This window comes from Oncorhynchus gorbuscha, unplaced genomic scaffold (assembly GCF_021184085.1).
Source record: "Oncorhynchus gorbuscha isolate QuinsamMale2020 ecotype Even-year unplaced genomic scaffold, OgorEven_v1.0 Un_scaffold_879, whole genome shotgun sequence".
Taxonomy (NCBI): Eukaryota; Metazoa; Chordata; class Actinopteri; order Salmoniformes; family Salmonidae; genus Oncorhynchus; species Oncorhynchus gorbuscha.
In genome coordinates this window covers 29,724-57,306 of record NW_025745861.1, presented here as the reverse complement: position 1 = coordinate 57,306, position 27,583 = coordinate 29,724, and the positions used below count along the sequence as shown (strand labels likewise).

Sequence of the window (27,583 nt, the reverse complement as noted above, 5' to 3'; positions counted from 1 at the left end):
TGGAACCCAAAAGGGTTCTACCTAGAACCAAAAAGGGTTCTACCTGGAACCCAAAAGGGTTCCACCTGGAACCCAAAAGGGTTCTACCTAGAACCAAAAAGGGTTCTACCTAGAACCAAAAAGGGTTCTCCTATGGGGAAAGCTGAAGAACCCTTTGAAACCCTTTTTCTAAGAGTGTATAGGGAATAGGGTTCTGATCTATGAGTCACTCTGGGTAAGAAGAGTCATACTAGATCTTTATTTTCATCTTCATATACCAGCCAGTAGATGGTAGTGTTGAGTTATCTATGTTCAAACGCAACATGCTGAACCAGTAGAGTACAGTAGTTTACAATGAGAACCACTGAGGAGATGAGGGGACAGGAGAAGAGAGGAGAGGAGAAAGGAGAGAGATGAGAGAGGAAAGAGGAGAGAGGGGAGAGATAAGAGGGGTGAGAGGAGAGATGAGAGGAGAGAGATGAGAGGAGAGAGAGGAGAGAGGAGAGATGAGAGGAGAGAGATGAGATAGGAAAGAGGGGAGAGGGGAAAGAGGAGTGGGGAGAGGAGAGGGGGTAGAGATGAGAGAGGAGAGGGGAGAGTGGAGAGGAGAGAGGAAAGAGGAGAGGACAGCATCGTAGAGGACAGGAGAGGACAGGAGAGAGGAGAGGACAGTAGAGGACAGGAGAGGACAGGAAAGAGGAGAGGGGTGAGAGGAGAGAGGAGAGGGGAGAGAGAAGAGGGGAGAGTGGAGAGGAGAGAGGAAAGAGGAGAGAGGAGAGAGGAGAGGAGAGGAGAGGAGAGGAGAGGAGAGGAGAGGAGAGGAGAGGAGAGGAAAGGAGAGGAAAGAGGACAGGACAGGAGAGGTTATATTGTATAATAAGCTCCTACATGTCTTGACCTGGCATCCTTCTACACTGCAGTAGACCTTTCAACTCTTCAGAGTGTGTGTGTGTGTGTGTGTGTAACACAGTTTTGACTAATTTAAGCTTTTAACAACCCTTTCACCAATCCGCATCACTTATAAAGAAGCATTTCCACTCAGCTTGTGTGGGAGCAAATATAACACATAGACAAATGCATAAGATGTATAGAATAGCTGAACACTAAAAACAGACTACATGAAGGGAAGGTGACACAGGTGCTAGGATAGCTGGACATACCAAGGCCAGAGGGATATACAAAGGAGGGGGTCAGTCAAATGACTAACTGATGACCAATAGACATAGTTCGCATATTTTTAGGAACATATTGAGCTAAGTGCAGAGCCAAAACATAGGGCTGTAAAATAGAGGAATGTATAGTATTTTTAGTATAGCTGGACACGCTAGAAACTGAGGAGACACAGTCTGCTGATCTTAGATAATACACAAACAAAAGAATGCATTTAGTTAAGTGCAGGAACAAAGCAAGGGTCTTGTCATCCTTATAATCTGATGGAAAGCAGGTATGGGCGTTATTGAGCTGAACAAGCAGGATGCACGGATTGGAATGTAAACTCATTTTGCATGTGGGATGGGCTCATATGCAATATGTGGATAAATACTGGAGCCCGGGCTCTGGAAAAGCGGTGTGTTCCACGGACCATCCCGGCTTGCTATACTCTTGTATTAAAAGCCGAATTGATTTCACAAGTTCTGTAATGCGTTTTATTTGATCCGATTCTCCACGACACTTGCAGCTTTCCAGTGTCCAGTTAGACTGGAGAGTGGCTGGATATCTCTCACTGAAAAGCAGCTTTATTACTGCCATGGCCAGGGGGGACTCACACACCCAGATACTGACTGCTCTAAATATCAGGTTAAACAGGTGGAATATCCCCTCCGGTTTATACACCCCCCCGTCTCTCACCTTGATGAAGGTGACCTTACACTGGCAGATATCAGTGCTGGTGTTCCTGATGGAGATCTCTCCGTAGTGTTCTATCCAGCGCTGCCCACTCAGGATGTTGTGGATGCAGGACGTGACCTTGTTCCACTCATAGTGGTCCCCAAACCTGCAGGACGGGGAGAGGGCGTGTCACAATAGGTTTGTGTTTCAGTGTGTGTGTGTGTGTGTGTGTGTGTGTGTGTGTGTGTGTGTGTGTGTGTGTGTGTGTGTGTGTGTGTGTGTGTGTGTGTGTGTGTGTGTGTGTGTGTGTGTGTGTGTGCGCATGAGATAAGACGCAGGTCACTGTATAAAACAACAAAGGAACCTTTAATATAATTAAATCAGTTTATCAGTCTATTATCAGTCTGTTATCAGTCTATTATCAGTCTGTTATCAGTCTGTTATTAGTTTGTTATCAGTCTATTATCAGTCTGTTATCAGTCTGTTATTAGTTTGTTATCAGTCTATTATCAGTCTGTTATCAGTCTGTTATTAGTTTGTTATCAGTCTATTATCAGTCTATTATCAGTCTATTATCAGTCTGTTATCAGTCTGTTATCAGTCTGTTATCAGTCTGTTATCAGTATATCAGTCTATTATGAGTCTGTTATCAGTCTATTATCAGTCTGTTATCAGTCTGTTATTAGTTTGTTATCAGTCTATTATCAGTCTGTTATCAGTCTGTTATTAGTTTGTTATCAGTCTATTATCAGTATATTAGTCTATTATCAGTCTGTTATCAGTCTGTTATTAGTTTGTTATCAGTCTATTATCAGTCTATTATCAGTCTATTATCAGTCTATTATCAGTCTGTTATCAGTCTATTATCAGTATATTAGTCTATTATCAGTCTGTTATCAGTCTATTATCAGTCTGTTATCAGTCTATTATCAGTCTGTTATCAGCCTACTATCAGTCTATTATCAGTATGTTATTAGTTTGTTATCCATCTATTATCAGTCTGTTATCCATCTATTATCAGTCTGTTATCAGTCTATTATCAGTCTGTTATCAGCCTACTATCAGTCTATTATCAGTATATCAGTCTATTATCAGTCTGTTATCAGTCTGTTATCAGTCTGTTATCAGTCTGTTATCAGTATATCAGTCTATTATCAGTATGTTATTAGTTTGTTATCCATCTATTATCAGTCTGTTATCCATCTATTATCAGTCTGTTATCAGTCTATTATCAGTCTGTTATCAGCCTACTATCAGTCTATTATCAGTATATCAGTCTATTATCAGTCTGTTATCAGTCTGTTATCAGTCTGTTATCAGTCTGTTATCAGTATATCAGTCTATTATCAGTCTGTTATCAGTCTGTTATCAGTCTACTATCAGTCTATTATCAGTCTGTTATCCGTCTATTATCAGTCTGTTATCAGTCTGTTATCAGTACATCAGTCTATTATCAGTCTGTTATCAGTCTACTATCAGTCTATTATTAGTCTGTTATCCGTCTATTATCAGTCTGTTATCAGTCTATCAGTCTTTATCAGTCCGTTATCAGTCGTATTACTATATTATCAGTCTATTATCTATTTGAGTGATATCTGGACATTGACAACAGGTTTGGGGGGTCTGGTTGAACCATGGATGTAGTGGCTAGTTGGTCAGTAAGGGGGGTCTGGTGGGACCATGGATGTAGTGGCTAGTTGGTCAGTAAGGGGGTCTGGTTGGACCATGGAGACAGTGGCTAGTTGGTCAGTAAGGGGGTCTGGTGGGACCATGGATGTAGTGGCTAGTTGGTCAGTAAGGGGGTCTGGTTGGACCATGGATGTAGTGGCTAGTTGGTCAGTAAGGGGGTCTGGTTGGACCATGGATGTAGTGGCTAGTTGGTCAGTAAGGGTGGTCTGGTTGGACCATGGAGACAGTGGCTAGTTGGTCAGTAAGGGGGTCTGGTTGGACCATGGATGTAGTGGCTAGTTGGTCAGTAAGGGGGTCTGGTGGGACCATGTATGTAGTGGCTAGTTGGTCAGTAAGGGGGTTCTGGTTGGACCATGGATGTAGTGGCTAGTTGGTCAGTAAGGGGGTCTGGTTGGACCATGGATGTAGTGGCTAGTTGGTCAGTAAGGGTGGTCTGGTTGCACTATGGATGTAGTGGCTAGTTGGTCAGTAAGGGGGGTCTGGTTGGACCATGGATGTAGTGGCTAGTTGGTCAGTAAGGGGGGTCTGGTTGGACCATGGATGTAGTGGCTAGTTGGTCAGTAAGGGTGGTCTGGTGGGACCATGTATGTAGTGGCTAGTTGGTCAGTAAGGGGGGTCTGGTTGGACCATGGATGTAGTGGCTAGTTGGTCAGTAAGGGTGGTCTGGTTGCACTATGGATGTAGTGGCTAGTTGGTCAGTAAGGGGGTCTGGTGGGACCATGGATGTAGTGGCTAGTTGGTCAGTAAGGGGGTCTGGTGGGACCATGTATGTAGTGGCTAGTTGGTCAGTAAGGGGGTCTGGTTGGACCATGGATGTAGTGGCTAGTTGGTCAGTAAGGGGGTCTGGTGGGACCATGGATGTAGTGGCTAGTTGGTCAGTAAGGGGGTCTGGTTGGACCATGGATGTAGTGGCTAGTTGGTCAGTAAGGGGGTCTGGTTGAACCATGGATGTAGTGGCTAGTTGGTCAGTAAGGGGGTCTGGTGGGACCATGGATGTAGTGGCTAGTTGGTCAGTAAAGGGGTCTGGTTGGACCATGGATGTAGTGGCTAGTTGGTCAGTAAGGGGGTCTGGTTGGACCATGGATGTAGTGGCTAGTTGGTCAGTAAGGGTGGTCTGGTTGGACCATGGAGACAGTGGCTAGTTGGTCAGTAAGGGGGTCTGGTTGGACCATGGATGTAGTGGCTAGTTGGTCAGTAAGGGGGTCTGGTGGGACCATGTATGTAGTGGCTAGTTGGTCAGTAAGGGGGTCTGGTTGGACCATGGATGTAGTGGCTAGTTGGTCAGTAAGGGGGTCTGGTGGGACCATGGATGTAGTGGCTAGTTGGTCAGTAAGGGTGGTCTGGTTGGACCATGGATGTAGTGGCTAGTTGGTCAGTAAGGGTGGTCTGGTTGCACTATGGATGTAGTGGCTAGTTGGTCAGTAAGGGGGGTCTGGTTGGACCATGGATGTAGTGGCTAGTTGGTCAGTAAGGGGGGTCTGGTTGGACCATGGATGTAGTGGCTAGTTGGTCAGTAAGGGTGGTCTGGTGGGACCATGTATGTAGTGGCTAGTTGGTCAGTAAGGGGGGTCTGGTTGCACTATGGATGTAGTGGCTAGTTGGTCAGTAAGGGGGTCTGGTGGGACCATGGATGTAGTGGCTAGTTGGTCAGTAAGGGGGGTCTGGTGGGACCATGTATGTAGTGGCTAGTTGGTCAGTAAGGGGGGTCTGGTTGGACCATGGATGTAGTGGCTAGTTGGTCAGTAAGGGTGGTCTGGTTGCACTATGGATGTAGTGGCTAGTTGGTCAGTAAGGGTGGTCTGGTTGGACCATGGATGTAGTGACTAGTTGGTCAGTAAGGGGGGTCTGGTAGAGTGAGATTGAGAGGGACCGTAAGGCACTCACCCTGGCAGCATCACATGGGTGGTGCCCACAGGAACTATTTCCATAGACTTCCCCCAGAACTTGTTTTTCCACCTCATGTCTAAAGACGTCACAGGAAAGACAACAGCAGGGTTAGTGCATCCAAGAGGAACAGCCTCCAGCTTTAGACTAATAGCTGGTATGGTTGGTTAGGGCCTCCAGCTTTAGACTAATAGCTGGTATGGTTGGTTAGGGCCTCCAGCTTTAGACTAATAGCTGGTATGGTTGGTTAGGGCCTCCAGCTTTAGACTAATAGCTGGTATGGTTGGTTAGGGCCTCCAGCTTTAGACTAATAGCTGGTATGGTTGGTTAGGGCCTCCAGCTTTAGACTAATAGCTGGTATGGTTGGTTAGGGCCTCCAGCTTTAGACTAATAGCTGGTATGGTTGGTTAGGGCCTCCAGCTTTAGACTAATAGCTGGTATGGTTGGTTAGGGCCTCCAGCTTTAGACTAATAGCTGGTATGGTTGGTTAGGGCCTCCAGCTTTAGACTAATAGCTGGTATGGTTGGTTAGTGCCTCCAGCTTTAGACTAATAGCTGGTATGGTTGGTTAGGGCCTCCAGCTTTAGACTAATAGCTGGTATGGTTGGTTAGGGCCTCCAGCTTTAGACTAATAGCTGGTATGGTTGGTTAGGGCCTCCAGCTTTAGACTAATAGCTGGTATGGTTGGTTAGGGCCTCCAGCTTTAGACTAATAGCTGGTTTGGTTGGTTAGTGACTCCAGCTTTAGACTAATAGCTGGTATGGTTGGTTAGGGCCTCCAGCTTTAGACTAATAGCTGGTATGGTTGGTTAGGGCCTCCAGCTTTAGACTAATAGCTGGTATGGTTGGTTAGGGCCTCCAGCTTTAGACTAATAGCTGGTATGGTTGGTTAGGGCCTCCAGCTTTAGACTAATAGCTGGTATGGTTGGTTAGGGCCTCCAGCTTTAGACTAATAGCTGGTATGGTTGGTTAGGGCCTCCAGCTTTAGACTAATAGCTGGTATGGTTGGTTAGTGCCTCCAGCTTTAGACTAATAGCTGGTATGGTTGGTTAGGGCCTCCAGCTTTAGACTAATAGCTGGTATGGTTGGTTAGGGCCTCCAGCTTTAGACTAATAGCTGGTATGGTTGGTTAGGGCCTCCAGCTTTAGACTAATAGCTGGTATGGTTGGTTAGGGCCTCCAGCTTTAGACTAATAGCTGGTTTGGTTGGTTAGTGCCTCCAGCTTTAGACTAATAGCTGGTATGGTTGGTTAGGGCCTCCAGCTTTAGACTAATAGCTGGTTTGGTTGGTTAGTGCCTCCAGCTTTAGACTAATAGCTAGTATGGTTGGTTAGGGCCTCCAGCTTTAGACTAATAGCTGGTATGGTTGGTTAGGGACTCCAGCTTTAGACTAATAGCTGGTATGGTTGGTTAGGGCCTCCAGCTTTAGACTAATAGCTGGTATGGTTGGTTAGGGACTCCAGCTTTAGACTAATAGCTGGTATGGTTGGTTAGGGACTCCAGCTTTAGACTAATAGCTGGTATGGTTGGTTAGGGACTCCAGCTTTAGACTAATAGCTGGTATGGTTGGTTAGGGACTCCAGCTTTAGACTAATAGCTGGTATGGTTGGTTAGGGCCTAAAGCTTTAGACTAGCTGTAATAGCTGGTATGGTTAAGACCAGTGATCCGCGTGGTCAGGAAAATCTCTTGCCCCTAGTTATAAACCCAGTGTCTGTTGTCAGGTGAAAGGGTGTGTATCAGGTGAAAGGGTGAGTATCAGGTGAAAGGGTGAGTATCAGGTGAAAGGGTGAGTATCAGGTGAAAGGGTGTGTATCAGGTGAAAGGGTGAGTATCAGGTGAAAGGGTGAATATCAGGTGAAAGGGTGAGTATCAGGTAAAAGTGAGTATCAGGTGAAAGGGTGAGTATCAGGTGAAAGGGTGAATATCAGGTGAAAGGGTGAATATCAGGTGAAAGGGTAATAGTTTGTAGAGGACCATGGTGTTGACTTACCTTGCCAGAATATGTAGTTTTTAGAGTCAGCGTGGCATGCTGATATAGGTGGGTGATGGCTGACCTGAGAACAGAGATAAAGAATGGCAGGCTTGTACTTGATGGATCAAACCCTATGAATTATTCAGATGTGGGACAAATACTTCCAGGTCATATTTAGGACATGTGGGTCTGTGTACAGTACCTGTTCTGCTACAAATCGGAGGCCCTTGTCGGGGCGGTCACACTCATAGGTCTCCCCAGGACCGGGTTGAAGGGCTTCCCTCCCGCTCGGTGGTAGCTGGACGCGTACCCCGACACTGCAAACGTGGCTATGTACACCTACAGACAGTTGACAGCACCGGTCAGTTCATTACTCTTCTGTTCAAGTATCAGTCATCAGCACATTCTAATGGCCATCATCAGTAACACTTGAGCAGGATAACAGACAGACAGACAGACAGACAGACAGACAGACAGACAGACAGACAGACAGACAGACAGACAGACAGACAGACAGACAGACAGACAGACAGACAGACAGACAGACAGACAGACAGACAGACAGACAGACAGACAGACAGACAGACAGACAGACAGACAGACAGACAGACAGACAGACAGACAGACAGACAGACAGACAGACAGACAGACAGACAGACAGACAGACAGACAGTAGTTAGTCAAAACACAGATCAACCCAAGAATGACATCATGACAGTTTTTATGGACGGCAGAAAGTGCAAAGTGGAACCATAGAGTTGGATAGAGGACTTGGCCCAAAGCCTGTTTCAGCCCTCAATGGCGCTGTCTGTGCTATCTCCATTCTCCAAAGACGACCCGAGCCGGATATTAGCCCTCTGGTACATCTCTATGAGATAAGAGGTCGTCCCACCATAATTACCCCTGGGGGTCCGCAGGAGAACTGTTTGTAGTGAGTTTGTGTCCAATGGACCATTCAATAACCCTTCATTCTAACATCTGATCATTGCTGGTGAAATTCCCATTCAATTTCCCACATATATAGATATAATTGGGCTCCCGAGTGGCGCAGCATCTCAGTTCTAGTGCTGTCACTACAGACCCTGGTTCAATTCCAGGCTGTATCACAACTGGCCGTGATTGGGAGACCCATAGGGCGGTGCACAATTGGCCCAGTGTCGTCCGGGGTAGGGTTTGGTCATTGTAAATGAGAATTTGTTCTTAACTGACTTTTCTAGTTAAATTAATAAAACGTAAATCATTTCCTCTCCATTTGAGTAGAATGGGCCTGATGACCTCAGTAATGTGAAACTGAATGGGAGAGGCTGTGTCCAAATGGAACTCTATTTAGTGCACTACTTTTAATCACGGCCCATAGGGAATAGGGTGTCATTTGAGAGGAAGCCAGAATGGCTGGCTGACTGAGTGGATGCTGTCTGGATCTGGATGTCTCCTCTGATAGGCCACACTGGGCCACACTGGGAAAAAGCACTCATCATCATCATCACCATCTCCTCCACTCCACAAAGACCCTGATGGGACATCTGTCTTCATCTGCCTGCTGCCTCTCCTCTTCAACGCAGACTACAGCCGTCTTCAGCTGACTCACCTCTTCAACACAGATTAGAGCTGTCTTCAGCTGCCTCTCCTCTTCAACACAGATTAGAGCTGTCTTCAGCTGACTCACCTCTTCAACACAGATTAGAGCTGTCTTCAGCTGCCTCTCCTCTTCAACACAGATTAGAGCTGTCTTCAGTTGCCTCTCCTCTTCAACACAGATTACAGCTGTCTTCATCTGCCTACTACTGTTTATTTTCAACACAGATTAGAGCTGTCTTCAGATGCCTCTCCTCTTCAACACAGACTACAGCTGTCTTCAGATGACTCACCTCTTCAACACAGATTAGAGCTATCTTCAGCTGCCTCTCCTCTTCAACACAGATTAGAGCTGTCTTCAGCTGCCTCTCCTCTTCAACACAGATTAGAGCTGTCTTCAGCTGCCTCTCCTCTTCAACACAGACTACAGCTGTCTTCAGCTGCCTCTCCTCTTCAACACAGATTAGAGCTGTCTTCAGCTGCCTCTCCTCTTCAACACAGATTAGAGCTGTCTTCAGCTGCCTCTCCTCTTCAACACAGATTAGAGCTGTCTTCAGTTGCCTCTCCTCTTCAACACAGATTACAGCTGTCTTCATCTGCCTACTACTGTTTATTTTCAACACAGATTAGAGCTGTCTTCAGATGCCTCTCCTCTTCAACACAGACTACAGCTGTCTTCAGATGACTCACCTCTTCAACACAGATTAGAGCTGTCTTCAGCTGCCTCTCCTCTTCAACACAGATTAGAGCTGTCTTCAGCTGCCTCTCCTCTTCAACACAGATTAGAGCTGTCTTCAGCTGCCTCTCCTCTTCAACACAGACTACAGCTGTCTTCAGCTGCCTCTCCTCTTCAACACAGATTAGAGCTGTCTTCAGCTGCCTCTCCTCTTCAACACAGATTAGAGCTGTCTTCAGCTGCCTCTCCTCTTCAACACAGATTAGAGCTGTCTTCAGCTGCCTCTCCTCTTCAACACAGATTACAGCTGTCTTCATCTGCCTACTACTGTTTATTTTCAACACAGATTAGAGCTGTCTTCAGCTGCCTGCTACTTCTCCTCTTTAACACAGATTATAGTTGCAAAATTCCCAGGTTTTTCAGAAATCTTCAACAACTGTGTGATGTCATCTACCATATGAGTATATGTACTGAGCTGTACCAAGGAGGTGCATCCCTGAAGAGTCCCAGGGCTCCATCCTTGGTCCTTATCATTCAGCCTCTACATCAACAACCTTTCTTCAATGTGAAAGGGAGTGGACACCCACATGTATATATAATATAATAATATATGCCATTTAGCAGACGCTTTTATCCAAAGCGACTTACAGTCATGTGTGCATACTCTACGTATGGGTGGTCACGGGAATCGAACCCACTACCCTGGCGTTACAAGCGCCATGCTCTACCAACTGAGCTACAGAAGGACATGTATGCTGATGATACTGTCCTTTACACCTGTGGTAATCTCAGAAACCCGAGAACTAAAACCATGTGTAATTGCGTCAGTTGTGTTAAATCAGTGTTTCCCAAACTAAGTCCTGGGGACACCAAGAAGCGTACATTTAGTCATTACCCTTGCACTATAGTGCTGATTCAAATAATCAAAGCTTGATGATGAGTTGGTTGTTTGAATCTGCTGTGTAGCGCCTGGGGAAAAAACTAAATGTGCACACAGGGGGGGCCAAGGAGGACTGGGTTTGGGAGCAGCTTGTAATTAAACTAACACAAGTACTGTACCTCTGTCTGTAACTAATGCTTAGCTATTGATTAATGTAGCATTACTGTACCTCTGTCTGTAACTAATGGTTAGCTATTGATTAATGTAGCACTACTGTACGTCTGTCTGTAACTAATGGTTAGCTATTGATTAATGTAGCACTACTGTACCTCTGTCTGTAACTAATGGTTAGCTATTGATTAATGTAGCATTACTGTACCTCTGTCTGTAACTAATGGTTAGCTATTGATTAATGTAGCACTACTGTACGTCTGTCTGTAACTAATGGTTAGCTATTGATTAATGTAGCATTACTGTACCTCTGTCTGTAACTAATGCCTAGCTATTGATTGATGTAGCATTACTGTACCTCTGTCTGCAACTAATGGTTAGCTATTGATTAATGTAGCATTACTGTACCTCTGTCTGTAACTAATGGTTAGCTATTGATTCATGTAGCATTACTGTACCTCTGTCTGTAACTAATGCCTAGCTATTGATTGATGTAGCATTACTGTACCTCTGTCTGTAACTAATGGTTAGCTATTGATTAATGTAGCATTACTGTACCTCTGTCTGTAACTAATGGTTAGCTATTGATTAATGTAGCATTACTGTACCTCTGTCTGTAACTAATGCCTAGCTATTGATTGATGTAGCATTACTGTATCTCTGTCTGTAACTAATGGTTAGCTATTGATTAATGTATCATTACTGTACCTCTGTCTGTAACTAATGCCTAGCTATTGATTGATGTTTGGCTCTGCCTGCTGATAATGCAGTGAGAGGAGGAAGAGAACACATAATCATAGCGATGATCCATGAGGTGAACTAGAGAAATGGGCTGAGGTGTCAATAAATACATGCTGCATCCCAAATAGCACCCTATTCCCAAGTGCACTACTTTTGACCAGAGGCTTAATGGGTATAGGGAGCCATTTGGAACGCAGCCTGTATTTACTGACACCTCTGCCCTTTTCTCTAGTTCACCTCATGTATCATCGCTATGACGCCCACTTCTCTGACAAACTGACAAACTCCACTCAACTTCTATTGGTCAGGAGTCTGGAAGCTGTGGGTCTAGTTCTGGTCCTTCACACTGAGCTACTGCAGCCGGTAACCCACATTCATCATTTCAAATGGAACAAACGCTCTGCAGGAAATATATTCCACACAGATTTATTACCGCAGTGAGGTCCCATGTCTTCAAAGGCTTTCATCAAATGTCTCTCGCTTTAGGGAAACTGGTCAGTGAATACAAAGTGCCATCAAATCAGCGAAGTGCTGATCCTAAATCCTCAATCCATTTAGTAGTCATATACAATTGCTGACAAACAATAATATGCACAAAAGCAGAAAACCAAACAGATCATTTGTACCAAGTCATTTAAAACAGAGCGAGCCGAGGCACACTACTGGCTACAGCCGAAGTGTCCAATCAGGATCTAGTCAGTGGGAATGAAATGTCATTTCTCATCAAATGTCCATAGGACATTACAGCACTACCGTGAAGAGTGTGTATAATTCAGAAGGGGTCTTGTGTGCTCAGATGTGTGAATCTGTTCGGTGTGTGTATGTGTGCGGGTCCCATTGTGAAAGTGGTACTATGTCAGTGTGTGTGTATTTAGAGCATATTCTCTCTCCATACCCTCAAAGGAGTCCAGTGTGTGTGTATGTGTGTGTGTGTGTGTGTGTGTGTGTGTGTGTGTGTGTGTGTGTGTGTACACATCCCCTCTCACCATGCGTTCAAAGGGGTCCTGTGTGTGTGTGTGTGTGTGTGTGTGTGTGTGTGTGTGTACACATCCCCTCTCACCATGCGTTCAAAGGGGTCCTGTGTGTGTGTGTGTGTGTGTGTGTGTGTGTGTGTGTGTGTGTGTGTGTGTGTGTGTGTGTGTGTGTACACATCCCCTCTCACCATGCGTTCAAAGGGGTCCTGTCCTGTGTGTGTGTGTGTGTGTGTGTGTGTGTGTGTGTGTGTGTGTGTGTGTGTGTGTGTGTGTGTGTGTGTGTGTGTGTGTGTGTGTGTGTGTGTGTGTGTGTGTGTGTGTGCGTGTGTGTGTGTGTGTGTGTGTGTACACATCCCCTCTCACCATGCGTTCAAAGGGGTCCTGTGTGTGTGTGTGTGTGTGTGTGTGTGTGTGTGTGTGTGTGTGTGTGTGTGTGTGTGTGTGTGTGTGTGTGTGTGTGTGTGTACACATCCCCTCTCACCATGCGTTCAAAGGGGTCCTGTGTGTGTGTGTGTGTGTGTGTGTGTGTGTGTGTGTGTGTGTGTGTGTGTGTGTGTGTGTGTGTGTGTGTGTGTGTGTGTGTGTGTGTGTGTGTGTGTGTGTGTGTGTACACATCCCCTCTCACCATGCGTTCAAAGGGGTCCTGTGTGTGTGTGTGTGTGTGTGTGTGTGTGTGTGTGTGTGTGTGTGTGTGTGTGTGTGTGTGTGTGTGTGTGTGTGTGTGTGTGTGTGTGTGTGTGTGTGTGTGTGTGTACACATCCCCTCTCACCATGCGTTCAAAGGGGTCCTGTGTGTGTGTGTGTGTGTGTGTGTGTGTGTGTGTGTGTGTGTGTGTGTGTGTGTGTGTGTGTGTGTGTGTGTGTGTGTGTGTGTGTGTGTACACATCCCCTCTCACCATGCGTTCAAAGGGGTCCTGTGTGTGTGTGTGTGTGTGTGTGTGTGTGTGTGTGTGTGTGTGTGTGTGTGTACACATCCCCTCTCACCATGCGTTCAAAGGGGTCCTGTGTGTTAGCAGCTCTGTCCAGCAGCTCGCTGTACTCCAGCTCCTCACACAGTCTCTGCAGGGTGTTGAGGGGCTCGTTCAGCTGAACAGGCATAGCCACCTGAATAATCATAAGAACACATTTACACAGCAATCACAAAGACACATTTGGTCACCTTCATAAGAAAACAAATGTAGTAATTGTGTAATAATGTCACGTAAACCAAATAGAATAATGTAAGTAAAATAATAAGACATTTAGTAATGTTTAGAGCTCTACGTAAGCAGAGACAAATCACAAACACAACAAAAAACCAACACAATAGACAGAAATAAACCAACACAGGAGACAGAAATAAACCAACACAGTAGACAGAAATAAACCAACACAATAGACAGAAATAAACCAACACAGTAGACAGAAATAAACCAACACAATAGACAGAAATAAACCAACACAATAGACAGAAATAAACCAACACAATAGACAGAAATAAACCAACACAATAGACAGAAATAAACCAACACATTAGACAGAAATACACCAACACAATAGACAGAAATAAACCAACACAATAGACAGAAATAAACCAACACAATAGACAGAAATAAACCAACACAATAGACAGAAATAAACCAACACAATAGACAGAAATAAACCAACACAGGAGACAGAAATAAACCAACACAGTAGACAGAAATAAACCAACACAATAGACAGAAATAAACCAACACAATAGACAGAAATAAACCAACACAATAGACAGAAATAAACCAACACAATAGACAGAAATAAACCAACACAGTAGACAGAAATAAACCAACACAATAGACAAATAAACCAACACAGTAGACAGAAATAAACCAACACAATAGACAGAAATAAACCAACACAATAGACAGAAATAAACCAACACAATAGACAGAAATAAACCAACACATTAGACAGAAATACACCAACACAGGAGACAGAAATAAACCAACACAGGAGACAGAAATAAACCAACACAATAGACAGAAATAAACCAACACAGGAGACAGAAATAAACCAACACAATAGACAGAAATAAACCAACACAGGAGACAGAAATAAACCAACACATTAGACAGAAATAAACCAACACAGTAGACAGAAATAAACCAACACAATAGACAGAAATAAACCAACACAATAGACAGAAATAAACCAACACAGTAGACAGAAATAAACCAACACAGGAGACAGAAATAAACCAACACAGTAGACAGAAATAAACCAACACAATAGACAGAAATAAACCAACACAATAGACAGAAATAAACCAACACAATAGACAGAAATAAACCAACACAATAGACAGAAATAAACCAACACAATAGACAGAAATAAACCAACACATTAGACAGAAATACACCAACACAATAGACAGAAATAAACCAACACAATAGACAGAAATAAACCAACACAATAGACAGAAATAAACCAACACAATAGACAGAAATAAACCAACACAGGAGACAGAAATAAACCAACACAGTAGACAGAAATAAACCAACACAATAGACAGAAATAAACCAACACAATAGACAGAAATACAGCTATAAGTCCATTGATACCTTGGAGAGGTCTTTCCCTATGTTGTTCTTAAGGATGTTCCATAGACTGATGTTACTGGTGTTAGGGCTGGCCGACGGGAGGCACGACCTGCGTCTTCTCAGAAGGGCCCCGTTCTCTTCACAGCCTGGAGGGTGGAGGGTTATGATCAGGATATTAGTGGTCATAACTACTGTATGTCAATACGTAACCAGGAAAACACGTCCCAAATTGCACCCTATCGTACTAGTGTTGAACAGAGCTATGAGCCCCGGTCAACAGGAGTGCATTATACTGGGAATAGGGCGCCACTTGAAACACACATGGTAAAGTGTCCCTTTACCCGAGTTAGGTCTCTCCGTCTCGTTGCTGAAGTTGTCCATGGAGATGTTGTCGCTGACGTTGTCACTGATGTATGAGTCATCATCAGAGGCCTGCAGGATAAAGAATAAATCCCAGATTATCATTGGTGGTCAAATATACCTTTTTGACAGCGCCCACCTGAGAGATGCGAGAACCAGGAAACAGGAAGCTGTCAGGTCCCTTTCAACATCCTGTCACAACATATGGGAACATCCTAAATGGTGCCCCATTCCCCATGGGTCCTGGTCAAAACGGTGCCCTAAATAGGGAATAGGATGCCATTTGGGATGCATTCAGTGGGTTTGAGAACGGAGGGGGAGGGAGACGGTCGGTCCCAGAGAAGACACTGACTACACCTCAGCTCCTCTCCTCTCTGCAGTAAGGGTATGTTATTTTTAGATGGGGGTAATTCACTTTCACACAGGAACAGAAAACATAGTGAACATGTCCTGTAGCTCAGAGCTCTGACTGGAGGTGCCTCATTAAGTCTGAAGCCAGAAGTGGGTCCAGACAAAATATCCTCCAGTTCTCTGTCTGTTACTCCTCTCTTCACCTCTTCCCTCCTCATCCCCCTCTCTCCTCTTTTTCATCCTCTCTCTCTCCTCCTCATCCCCCTCCCTCTTCTCTTTCTCCTCCTCCCTCTTCATCCCCCTCCTCTTTTTCATCCTCTCTCTCTCCTCCTCATCCCCCTCCCTCCTCTCTTTCTCCTCCTCCCTCCTCATCCCCCTCTCTCCTCTTTTTCATCCTCTCTCTCTCTCCTCCTCATCCCCCTCCCTCCTCTCTTTCTCCTCCTCCCTCTTCATCCCCCTCCCTTCTCTCTTTCCTCCTCTCTCCTCATCCCCCTCCCTCCTCTCTCTCACCTCTTCCCTCCTCATCCCCCTCCCTCCTCTCTCTCTCCTCCTCCCCCTCCTCATCTCCCTCCTTCCTCTCTCTCCTCATCCCCCTCGCTCCTCAATACCCTCCCTCCTCATTCCCCTCCCTCCTCATTCCCCTCCCTCCTCATTCCCCTCCCTCCTCATCCCCCTCCTCCTCTATCCTCATCTTCCTCCCTCCTCCTCTATCCTCATCTTCCTCCCTCTCCTCCTCCTCCTCCCTCCTCATCTTCCTCATCCCCCTCCCTCCTCATTCCCCTCCCTCCTCATCCCCCTCCCTCCTCTATCCTCATCCTCCCTCTCCTCCTCATAGCCCCTCCCACCACGTAGCCTCCCCTTGCTCCTCTTCTTCCTTCTCCTCCCCCCCTCCCTCCCTCCCTCCCTCCCTGTCCTCCTATCCCTCCACCCCTCCTTCCTCCTCCCGCTCCCTCCTCCTCTCCTCCTCCAGTATTGACTGGTTTCAACAGCAGGGAGAGAGAGCAGCGAGGTCAGACACTGACCTCGTTTTCTGAGGAGCTGGCAGACAGTAGAACCTCCTGAGCATCGAAGAACTCTGATAGAGACTCTGTGATGGATGCTCTGCTCTCATTGGACGCCTGGTGAACTAGGGGGTGGGATCCATCGGTGGAGTCTTGCTTCTAATAAGAGGAGAACATAATGTCAGTTAGGTTTAGGCTTAGATTAATTAATTTAGGTTTAGGCTCAGATTAATTCAGATAGGTTTAGGCTTAGATTAATTTGAACTCATTCTCCTGTTACTGTCTGAAACAATCAACCATGATTAAACATGTACATTTCCAAAGAAGTGTGTGAATTGAACACACTGTGTGAATTGAACACACTGTGTGAATTGAACACACATACAGGTTGTGTCTCAAATGTACCTTATTCCTGTTATAGGGCAGTACTGTTGACCAGGGCCCAGAGGGGGACCCAGACAGTACTGTTGACCAGGACCCAGACAGTACTGTTGACCAGGGCCCAGAGGGGGACCCAGACAGTACTGTTGACCAGGACCCAGACAGTACTGTTGACCAGGGCCCAGAGGGGGACCCAGACAGTACTGTTGACCAGGACCCAGACAGTACTGTTGACCAGGGCCCAGAGGGGGACCCAGACAGTACTGTTGACCCGGACCCAGAGGGGGACCCAGACAGTGCATTAGGCCTAATGTGTGTGTGTGTGGGCATGTGAGTGTGTGTGAGTATTGGAAGCATCCAGGGATGTGATCAACAGGATCAAGCTGTACCCTATCATCAGATCTGATTCAATAAACACAACAGTGAGCTCCGGAGGGTACCAATGGACTCTGATTCCCTGTTTGTGTGTGTGTGTGTGTGTGTGTGTGTGTGTGTGTGTGTGTGTGTGTGTGTGTGTGTGTGTGTGTGTGTGTGTGTGTGTGTGTGTGTGTGTGTGTGTGTGTGTGTGTGTGTGTGTGTGTGTGTGTGTGTGTGTGTGTGTGTGTGTGTGTGTGTGTGAGCTCTTAAGGATAACAACTGACTCTGAACAGAAGGAGAGGTGTTTACAACTAACAATCCCTTCAGTCTAATCAGTTGTTGTCTCAACACTCAGCTTGATAAGTAGGAGTTGGAGCTGTCAACACTAAGCATCCATATTGTAACAGTTAGGAGTAGAAAACACTGCTGAACCTGTTACTCTGTAACAACTAAGGAGATGTTGTGATGATAACCGCTCATCATTACAGAGGGGCTGAACAAGCAGTGAGTGGGACAACACCTGTTGTATTGGGACTAAGGCCAGCAGATGCTTTCTAATCATATAGCCTGTTCTCACTGGATAATAATGATGATGATCACGGTTGGAAAAGTCTGTTAAGTTTCTAGGTTTTTCCAGAAATCACCGTTTAGATTCCTAGAATTGGGAGGGAATATGCATAAAATCCAGAATCCTCTATAATCCAGAATCCTCTGGAATCCAGAATCCTCTAGAATGCAGAATCCTCTGACACGTTAGCGGAATTTTGTAAACCTGATGATGCTGATGTGGGAGGGAGGGTGTGTCATCATGCACGTCATCATGCACGTCCCACACCCACCTGTAGGGGACCAGAGAGGTTTATGAGCCCAGTGGAGGGTTCTGGGACGCAGCTGGACTCAGCGTGAATGTTGCTCAGCCGCTCTCTCAGTTCAGAGTTCTGGGCTATAGCCTGGATGGGACAACAAAGAACCAGTGTTCTGTTTCAGCACACAGCCACACACACACACACACACAATGCTGGGACGTATTCATTAGTGCACACCGTAGCAAAACCTTTTGCAGCAGAAAAATGAAAAACGAGTGTTTCTTATTGGACACATCCTCTGTGTTGCAGTCTGTTATGTTCTGTTTGGTGCATAGTGAATATGCCCCTGGGACACCAAAACACCACTTATCTCTACTGATTGGTATGATTCATACTTTTTTATTTTCCTAATCAAACATTTTCTATCAAACATTTTCCGCAATACTGTTTCTACCAATTCAAAAACATAAATATATGTGATTCTACACAAATACAGCCAACCACTTATAGATTGTGTCAATGGATTCATCATGTACTGAAAACAGGTGCTGTATGAACACAGCTGTGGGGAAGATGTGATGAGGTGCCTAGAAATGTCTCCCCAATAAGCTCTGAGAAGACCCAAACAAGATGAGACCTGCCTCATCAGTAGTAGGAGTGGTTAAGAACAGAGGTGTCTTTCAAGAGTGACTTAGAGAGGCAAGACATCGAACAACATACAATGTCACTTCCTTCCAGACACTGATATGCCATTAGGGCTGGAGGTTATGGATGAAGAGCGTCATGAATAAATGAAATAACCGTCATAACCGTAAAAAGAATAAGGAACGAACAGCTGACTGAAGACGGGATGACCAGGCACTATTGTGGTTGAGTCCGTTTCTGCGATAACTTGATGTAACTTGTTGCTCCTTGCTGAAACAAGCAAAGTCTTCGGTTGCCGAGACAACACCTCCCTCCCTGCAGCATCAGCACACATAGAAATAGAATGAATAGAATGGGCTTGGAACCTCTAACCCTCTAAGCCCCGCCCCCCTTGTTTACTGTTGAAACCTCGGACAACATTTTCCCGGCAAGACCAATTCCCCATTCAACCACTGGTGAAATCCCCTCACAACGATCTCAAAATGTGTTTCTAATACACAATGAAATGAAACATACACTAACCTTTGCTTATCAGGAAACTCTTGGGTTTGTTGTGGTGGGACTGTCACTACGATTGCTTCACGGAAACGCGGTACGATTATATTTGTAGTGTAGCTAGCCACTGAATGTAGGGAAGTCAAATGTTCAGGCTGCTGCACAGTCACTATGGAAACTAGTCTAGAGCGCATGGTTGACTTGTGTTTAGTAACATTTTAAAACTCTCTCCATGGTTAAAGATAGTGAGAAACATACAGTGCCTTGCGAAAGTATTCGGCCCCCTTGAACTTTGTGACCTTTTGCCACATTTCAGGCTTCAAACATAAAGATATAAAACTGTATTTTTTTGTGAAGAATCAACAACAAGTGGGACACAATCATGAAGTGGAACGACATTTATTGGATATTTCAAACCTTTTTAACAAATCAAAAACTGAAAAAGTGGGCGTGCAAAATTATCCGCTTCCCATTCCTTCTCGACCATGGTCTCACATCGCCTTAGACTTTATTACCGGTCTGCCTTCGTCAGCTGGGAAGACTGTTATTCTAACGGTTGTCGATAGGTTTTCTAAGGCGGCTCATTTTATTCCCCTCGCTAAGCTTCCTTCCGCTAAAGAGACGGCACAAATCATCATTGAGAATGTGTTCAGAATTCATGGCCTTCCGTTAGACGCCGTTTCGGACAGAGGTCCGCAATTCACGTCTCAGTTTTGGAGGGAGTTTTGTCGTTTGATTGGGGCTTCCGTCAGTCTCTCTTCCGGTTTTCATCCCCAGTCTAACGGTCAAGCAGAACGGGCCAATCAGACTATTGGTCGCATCTTACGCAGTCTTTCTTTTCGAAACCCTGCGTCTTGGGCAGAACAGCTCCCCTGGGCAGAATACGCTCACAACTCGCTTCCTTCGTCTGCGACCGGGCTATCTCCTTTTCAGAGTAGCCTTGGGTACCAGCCCCCTCTGTTCTCGTCCCAGCTCGCCGAGTCCAGCGTTCCCTCCGCTCAGGCTTTTGTCCAACGTTGTGAGCGCACCTGGAGGAGGGTCAGGTCTGCACTTTGCCGTTATAGGGCGCAGACTGTGAGAGCCGCCAATAAGCGTAGGACTAAGAGTCCTAGGTATTGTCGCGGTCAGAGAGTATGGCTTTCCACTCGTAACCTTCCCCTTACGACAGCTTCTCGCAAGTTGACCCCGCGGTTCATTGGTCCGTTCCGTATTTCTCAGGTCGTTAATCCTGTCGCAGTGCGACTTCTTCTTCCGCGACATCTTCGTCGCGTCCACCCAGTCTTCCATGTCTCCTGTGTCAAGCCTTTTCTTCGCGCCTCCGTTCGTCCCCCCCCCCCCCCGTCCTTGTCGAGGGCGCACCTATCTACAGGGTCCGGAAGATTATGGACATGCGTTCTCGGGGACGTGGTCACCAGTACTTAGTGGATTGGGAGGGGTACGGTCCTGAGGAGAGGAGTTGGGTTCCATCTCGGGACGTGCTGGACCGTTCGTTGATCGATGATTTCCTCCGTTGCCGCCAGGGTTCCTCCTCGAGTGCGCCAGGAGGCGCTCGGTGAGTTGGGGGGGTACTGTCATGTATTGTCATATATTGTCATGTCTTGTCCCTGTGCTTTCTCTTCTATTCGTTTCCCCCTGCTGGTCTTATTAGGTTTCTTTCCCTCTCTCTATCCCTCTCTCTCTCTATCGTTCCGTTCCTGCTCCCAGCTGTTCCTCATTTTCCTAACGACCTCGTTTTCTCTTTCACACCTGTCCCCTATTTTGCCCTCTGATTAAGTCTCTATTTCTCTCTCTGTTTCTGCTTCTGTCCTTGTCGGATCCTTGTTTGCTGTGCTGTGTTCTTGTTCCGTCCTGTCGTGTTTTTGCCTTCATCAGATGCTGCGTGTGAGCAGGTGTCTCTGTCAGCTACGGCCATGCGCCTACCTGAAGGGACCTGCAGTCTGTGGCCGCTTATCCTGTTATTCCCCTCTACAAACTAGAGGATTTCTGTTATCCCCGTTTGGACATTTCCTGTTAAGGATTCTGGATTTGTTATTTTCTGTTTGGACTTGAATAAACTCTGTTTCTGTTAAGTCGCTTTTGGGTCCTCACTCACCTGCATAACAAGTTCTCTGAGTCTCAGTATAAATAACTCTAGTGTTTTCTTACTACCTGGTAGTTCTCTGAGTCTCAGTATAAATAACTCTAGTGTTTTCTTACTTCCTGGTAGTCCTCTGAGTCTCAGTATAAATAACTCTAGTGTTTTCTTACTTCCTGGTAGTTCTCTGAGTCTCAGTATAAATAACTCTAGTGTTTTCTTACTACCTGTGTTTCTTACTTCCTGGTAGTAGTTCTCTGAGTCTCAGTATAAAGAGGGGAAAGAGGGGGGAGGCTGTAAAAGGGGGTGGGGAGAGGGGGAAGGCTGTAAAAGAGGGGGGGGCTGTAAAGAGTGGGGAAGGCTGTAAAAGAGGGGGAAATAGGGGGAGGCTGTAAAAGAGGGGGGAAAGAGGGGGGCTGTAAAAGAGGGGGGCTGTAGAGGGGGGGCTTTCGGGCTGTAAAAGAGGGGGGCTGTAAAAGAGGGAGGGAAAGAGGAAGGCCCTGACTACAGGACTGAATGTGAGACTGTGTGTCACACAGGTGGGTACACAGAGCCAGTAACAGGCTTGTCAGCAGACACTGGTGTGGGAGGACAGGCTACCAGGGTACAATAGCAAGTCAAAAGGAGTGTGGGAGGGGATCTTACCGAGGACAGAGCGTTCTTCAGACCCATAATCCCTGGAGAGGTAGGGGGGCATGTGTCTTGGTGGTCCAGCACCTGTTTTAACTTCTCCTTCTCAGAGGTGAGAGCGCTCAGGGCTGACTTCATGGTGGCATACACTGAGAGAGAGAGAGAGAGAGAGAGAGAGAGAGAGAGAGAGAGAGAGAGAGAGAGAGAGAGAGAGAGAGAGAGAGAGAGAGAGAGAGAGAGAGAGAGAGAGAGAGAGAGAGAGAGAGAGAAAGCAAAAGCGAAAGAGACAGAGAGAGAGAGAGATTGAGAGAGAGAGCGAGAGAGAGAGCGAGAGAGAGAGAGAGAGAGAGAGAGAGAGAGAGAGAGAGAGAGAGAGAGGGAGAGAGCGAGAGAGAGAGTGAGTGAGTGGGGGCAGAGAGAGAGAAAGCAAAAGTGAAAGAGACAGAGAGAGAGAGCGAGAGAGAGAGAGAGACAGAGAGAGAGACAGAGAGAGAGAGAGAGAGAGAGAGAGAGAGAGAGAGAGAGAGAGAGAGAGAGAGAGAGACAGATAGAGAGAGAGAGAGAGAGAGAGAGAGAGACAGATAATGACTCCTTTAACAACAATTAGCTAGGTTTCAATAATTCAGTGTAAGGCCTCAGAGGATGTCTCCTCCATTAATAAGCATCTGATTGAGATCTTTTACCCCCTGAGTCTCAATCAGAGGTTATCACTGCCCTCCTGTCATTCACATCAACACTCTCTATCAGTTGTGTTATGGCACAGATTGCACACTATGATGACACCACTGACAGCCTGCTGTAATAACGGTTAATGGAATGCTTCAGAGTCAATCAGCACTTCTCTGCCTCATCTCTGCTCAATGGGCTATTTTCATATTAGCATTTTTAGACAATGTTACTATGTTAATATGTAATTCAGGGAGATGAGTCGACAGCGTCCATTTCCTATTTTAACCCAATTTAAATTGTCAACCTGACGATCTCTGAAGAATTACGTACACGACATGGCCAAAAGTATGTGGACACCTGCTCGTCGAAACACCTCATGTTTCTGGGAAGGCTTTCCACTAGATCTTGGAACATTGCTGCGGGGACATGCTTCCATTCAGCCACAAGTGTATGTGGGTGTCCACATACTTTATATAATGTTATTACACAAAATGCGAGTGGCGGCATTCTAAATCAAAAACAAAGTGTCTCCTATTAAGATCTATTGGGTGTCTGTGACAGAGGACTTGTACATTCTCATGTCTGTTATGTCTCTGTGTTGTTGGGTTCAGGAAGACTAGCTGTCATCATGTCTGTTATGTCTCTGTGTTGTTGGGGTCATGACCCCAGGAAGACTAGCTGTCATCATGTCTGTTATGTCTCTGTGTTGTTGGTTTCAGGAAGACTAGCTGTCATCATGTCTGTTATGTCTCTGTGTTGTTGGGTTCATGACCCCAGGAAGACTAGCTGTCATCATGTCTGTTATGTCTCTGTGTTGTTGGGTTCATGACCCCAGGAAGACTAGCTGTCATCATGTCTGTTATGTCTCTGTGTTGTTGGGTTCATGACCCCAGGAAGACTAGCTGTCATCATGTCTGTTATGTCTCTGTGTTGTTGGGGTCATGACCCCAGGAAGACTAGCTGTCATCATGTCTGTTATGTCTCTGTGTTGTTGGTTTCAGGAAGACTAGCTGTCATCATGTCTGTTATGTCTCTGTGTTGTTGGGTTCATGACCCCAGGAAGACTAGCTGTCATCATGTCTGGTATGTCTCTGTGTTGTTGTGCTATCTCCTATTGGGAGCTATTGGTTGTTGGTGACAGAGAGGGAGTACTTACGGTTGTTAGTGACAATATCTCCTATTAGGAGGTATTGGTTGTTGGAGACAGAGAGAGAGTATTTACGATTGTTAGTGACAATATGTCCTATTAGGAGGTATTGGTTGTTGGAGACAGAGAGAGAGTATTTACGATTGTTAGTGACAATATGTCCTATTAGGAGGTATTGGTTGTTGGAGACAGAGAGAGAGTATTTACGATTGTTAGTGACAATATGTCCTATTAGGAGGTATTGGTTGTTGGAGACAGAGAGAGAGTATTTACGATTGTTAGTGACAATATGTCCTATTAGGAGGTATTGGTTGTTGGAGACAGAGAGAGAGTATTTACGATTGTTAGTGACAATATGTCCTATTAGGAGGTATTGGTTGTTGGAGACAGAGAGAGAGTATTTACGATTGTTAGTGACAATATGTCCTATTAGGAGGTATTGGTTGTTGGAGACAGAGAGAGAGTATTTACGATTGTTAGTGACAATATGTCCTATTAGGAGGTATTGGTTGTTGGAGACAGAGAGAGAGTACTTACGGTTGTTAGCGACGCGGCAGAAGTCCTCCTGTAGTTTGGCTACGTCTATAGGAGAGTCCATATAGGGAGGTTCAGGGTAGGCCTTCGCAGTCCCCAGGGCTGCAGTAGAGAGGTTGGGGTTGGAGGCGTGGAGACGGACGGAGCCAGATGAGATGCAACTGGGAACCTGGGATGGAACAGGAACAGGAAGCAGACAAACAGAAATGTATCTACCATTTTCCAAATAGTGGATGAACACACACATTTTGAGGCACAGAAGTTGCAAGTGAGGTTAAGTGAACTATCCATGAAATAAAGAACAGATACCCACACACTGATGAATGTTCCCCCAGTTCCCTCGTGCAACGTTTTGACCCAAGGTCTCCGTCGGGTTTAACCCACGTGAAAGGTTTTTTAAAAGGCGACTATTCAAACATTTCAACTGACTGTGTTTCCTTTTACAGCACCTGCAGTGTTGTTTTCACATCTTTGCCATAGTTTTTAGAACCACGCCATTTCCTTGGGGGCCTTTTTTCCTTTTTGGGGGTGTCAAATGTAGAAGCCTGAATAGAATAGAATAAAAGAGAAAGAGAAAGAGAGAGAGAGAGAGAGAGAGAGAGAGAGAGAGAGAGAGAGAGAGAGAGAGAGAGGTAGAGAGAGGTAGAGAGAGGTAGAGAGAGGGAGAGAGAGAGAGAGAGAGAGAGAGAGAGAGAGAGAGAGAGAGAGAGAGAGAGAGAGAGAGAGAGAGAGAGAGAGAGAGAGAGAGAGAGAGAGAGAGAGAGAGAGAGAGAGAGAGAGAGAGACAGAGAGAGAGAGAGAGAGAGAGAGAGAGAGAGAGAGCCTGAGAGAGAGAGAGAGAGAGAGAGAGAGAGAGAGACAGAGAGAGAGAGAGAGAGAGAGAGAGAGAGAGAGAGAGAGAGAGAGAGAGAGAGAGAGAGAGAGAGAGAGAGAGAGAGAGAGAGAGAGAGAGAGAGAGAGAGAGAGAGAGAGAGAGAGAGAGAGAGAGAGAGAGAGAGAGAGAGAGAGAGAGAGAGAGAGAGAGAGAGAGAGAGAGAGAGAGAGAGAGAGAGAGAGAGAGAGAGAGAGAGAGAGAGAGAGAGAGAGAGAGAGAGAGAGAGAGAGAGAGAGAGAGAGAGAGAGAGAGAGAGAGAGAGAGAGAGAGAGAGAGAGAGAGAGAGAGAGAGAGAGAGAGAGAGAGAGAGAGAGAGAGAGAGAGAGAGAGAGAGAGAGAGAGAGAGAGAGAGAGAGAGAGAGAGAGAGAGAGAGAGAGAGAGAGAGAGAGACAGAGAGACAGAGAGAAAGAGAAAGAGAGAGAGGTGAGAGAGAGAGAGAGAGAGAGAGAGAGAGAGAGAGAGAGAGAGAGAGAGAGAGAGAGAGAGAGAGAGAGAGAGAGAGAGAGAAAAAGTTTATTTTAAGGAATGCCTGATAGAGAAAATGATGTGTTCTATATTAAGCAGAGAACTGAAAAGATACAAGATAATTCAAAACAACTTCAAGAGAAGAGAGAAATCTTAAAATTCCTCCTGTCACTGAGTGCAGTGCTTTATGTCAGTAACTATCGATACGTCCTAAATGCCTCCATATTCCCTATATAGTGAACTCTTTTTGACCAGTGCACTACATAGGGATGCCATTTGGGATACATCCAGTAAGTGCACTTCTACATCAGTAACTATAAAAGTACAACTTGTTTCAGTAATACCTTCATCAACCTGGCATTCCTGAAGTACACTACAAAGTAAATAAATGCCTTTCGTTTACAATGTGGAATCAGATGATGAAAGAGGACCAGCTTTTAACACTGCATCTGGATGGAATGATAAACATGTCTCTGCTACATTTACATTTGAGTCATGTACTGTAGCAGACACTCTTCTCCAGAGAGACTTACAGTCAGTGCAATCAACTAGGGTCAGTAGGAAAACACCACCACATATCCCAGTTATTATAAGTAGACTCTTCTTGGAAATAGCTGCAATCACTTGAATACGTGGCATGATGAAAAACATGTAGGCAAAAGACTAGCATCATCAGTCTACAGACTAGATTACTACTGTCATCACCCTACACCATCAGTCTACAGACTAGATTACTACTGTCATCACCCTACACCATCAGTCTACAGACTAGATTACTACTGTCATCAGTCTACAGACTAGATTACTACTGTAATCAGCCTACACCATCAGTCTACAGACTAGATTACTACTGTAATCAGCCTACACCATCAGTCTACAGACTAGATTACTACTGTCATCACCCTACACCATCAGTCTACAGACTAGATTACTACTGTCATCAGTCTACAGACTAGATTACTACTGTCATCACCCTACACCATCAGTCTACAGACTAGATTACTACTGTCATCAGTCTACAGACTAGATTACTACCATCATCAGTCTACAGACTAGATTACTACTGTCATCAGTCTACAGACTAGATTACTACCATCATCAGTCTACAGACTAGATTACTACTGTCATCAGTCTACAGACTAGATTACTACTGTCATCAGTCTACAGACTAGATTACTACTGTCATCACCCTACACTATCAGTCTACAGACTAGATTACTACTGTCATCAGTCTACAGACTAGATTACTACCATCATCAGTCTACAGACTAGATTACTACCATCATCAGTCTACATCATCAGTCTACAGACTAGATTACTACTGTCATCACCCTACACTATCAGTCTACAGACAAGATTACTACTGTCATCACCCTACACTATCAGTCTACAGACTAGATTACTACTGTCATCAGTCTACACCATCAGTCTACAGACTAGATTACTACTGTCATCAGTCTACAGACTAGATTACTACTGTCATCACCCTACACCATCAGTCTACAGACTAGATTACTACTGTCATCAGTCTACAGACTAGATTACTACTGTCATCACCCTACACTATCAGTCTACAGACTAGATTACTACTGTCATCACCCTACACTATCAGTCTACAGACTAGATTACTACTGTCATCACCCTACACCATCAGTCTACAGACTAGATTACTACTGTCATCACCCTACACCATCAGTCTACAGACTAGATTACTACTGTCATCAGTCTACAGACTAGATTACTACTGTCATCACCCTACACCATCAGTCTACAGACTAGATTACTACTGTCATCACCCTACACCATCAGTCTACAGACTAGATTACTACTGTCATCACCCTACACCATCAGTCTACAGACTAGATTACTA

The 27,583-nt window shown here is 45.4% G+C and overlaps 1 protein-coding gene across 1 annotated transcript in view; it reads right to left on the bottom strand.

Annotated features, from left to right (window-relative positions):
• The window catches only part of LOC124020703 (oxysterol-binding protein-related protein 3-like), a 73,113-nt gene that overhangs the window by 21,302 nt on the left and 24,228 nt on the right, over nucleotides 1-27,583 (bottom strand). The window contains 13 exon segments of the mRNA XM_046335953.1: nucleotides 1,828-1,972; nucleotides 5,380-5,458; nucleotides 7,368-7,431; nucleotides 7,552-7,610; nucleotides 7,613-7,688; nucleotides 13,350-13,469; nucleotides 14,945-15,069; nucleotides 15,265-15,355; nucleotides 16,657-16,794; nucleotides 18,213-18,323; nucleotides 22,039-22,172; nucleotides 24,377-24,542; nucleotides 24,823-24,918. Coding sequence (XP_046191909.1) covers nucleotides 1,828-1,972; nucleotides 5,380-5,458; nucleotides 7,368-7,431; nucleotides 7,552-7,610; nucleotides 7,613-7,688; nucleotides 13,350-13,469; nucleotides 14,945-15,069; nucleotides 15,265-15,355; nucleotides 16,657-16,794; nucleotides 18,213-18,323; nucleotides 22,039-22,172; nucleotides 24,377-24,542; nucleotides 24,823-24,918 — 1,404 coding nt within the window.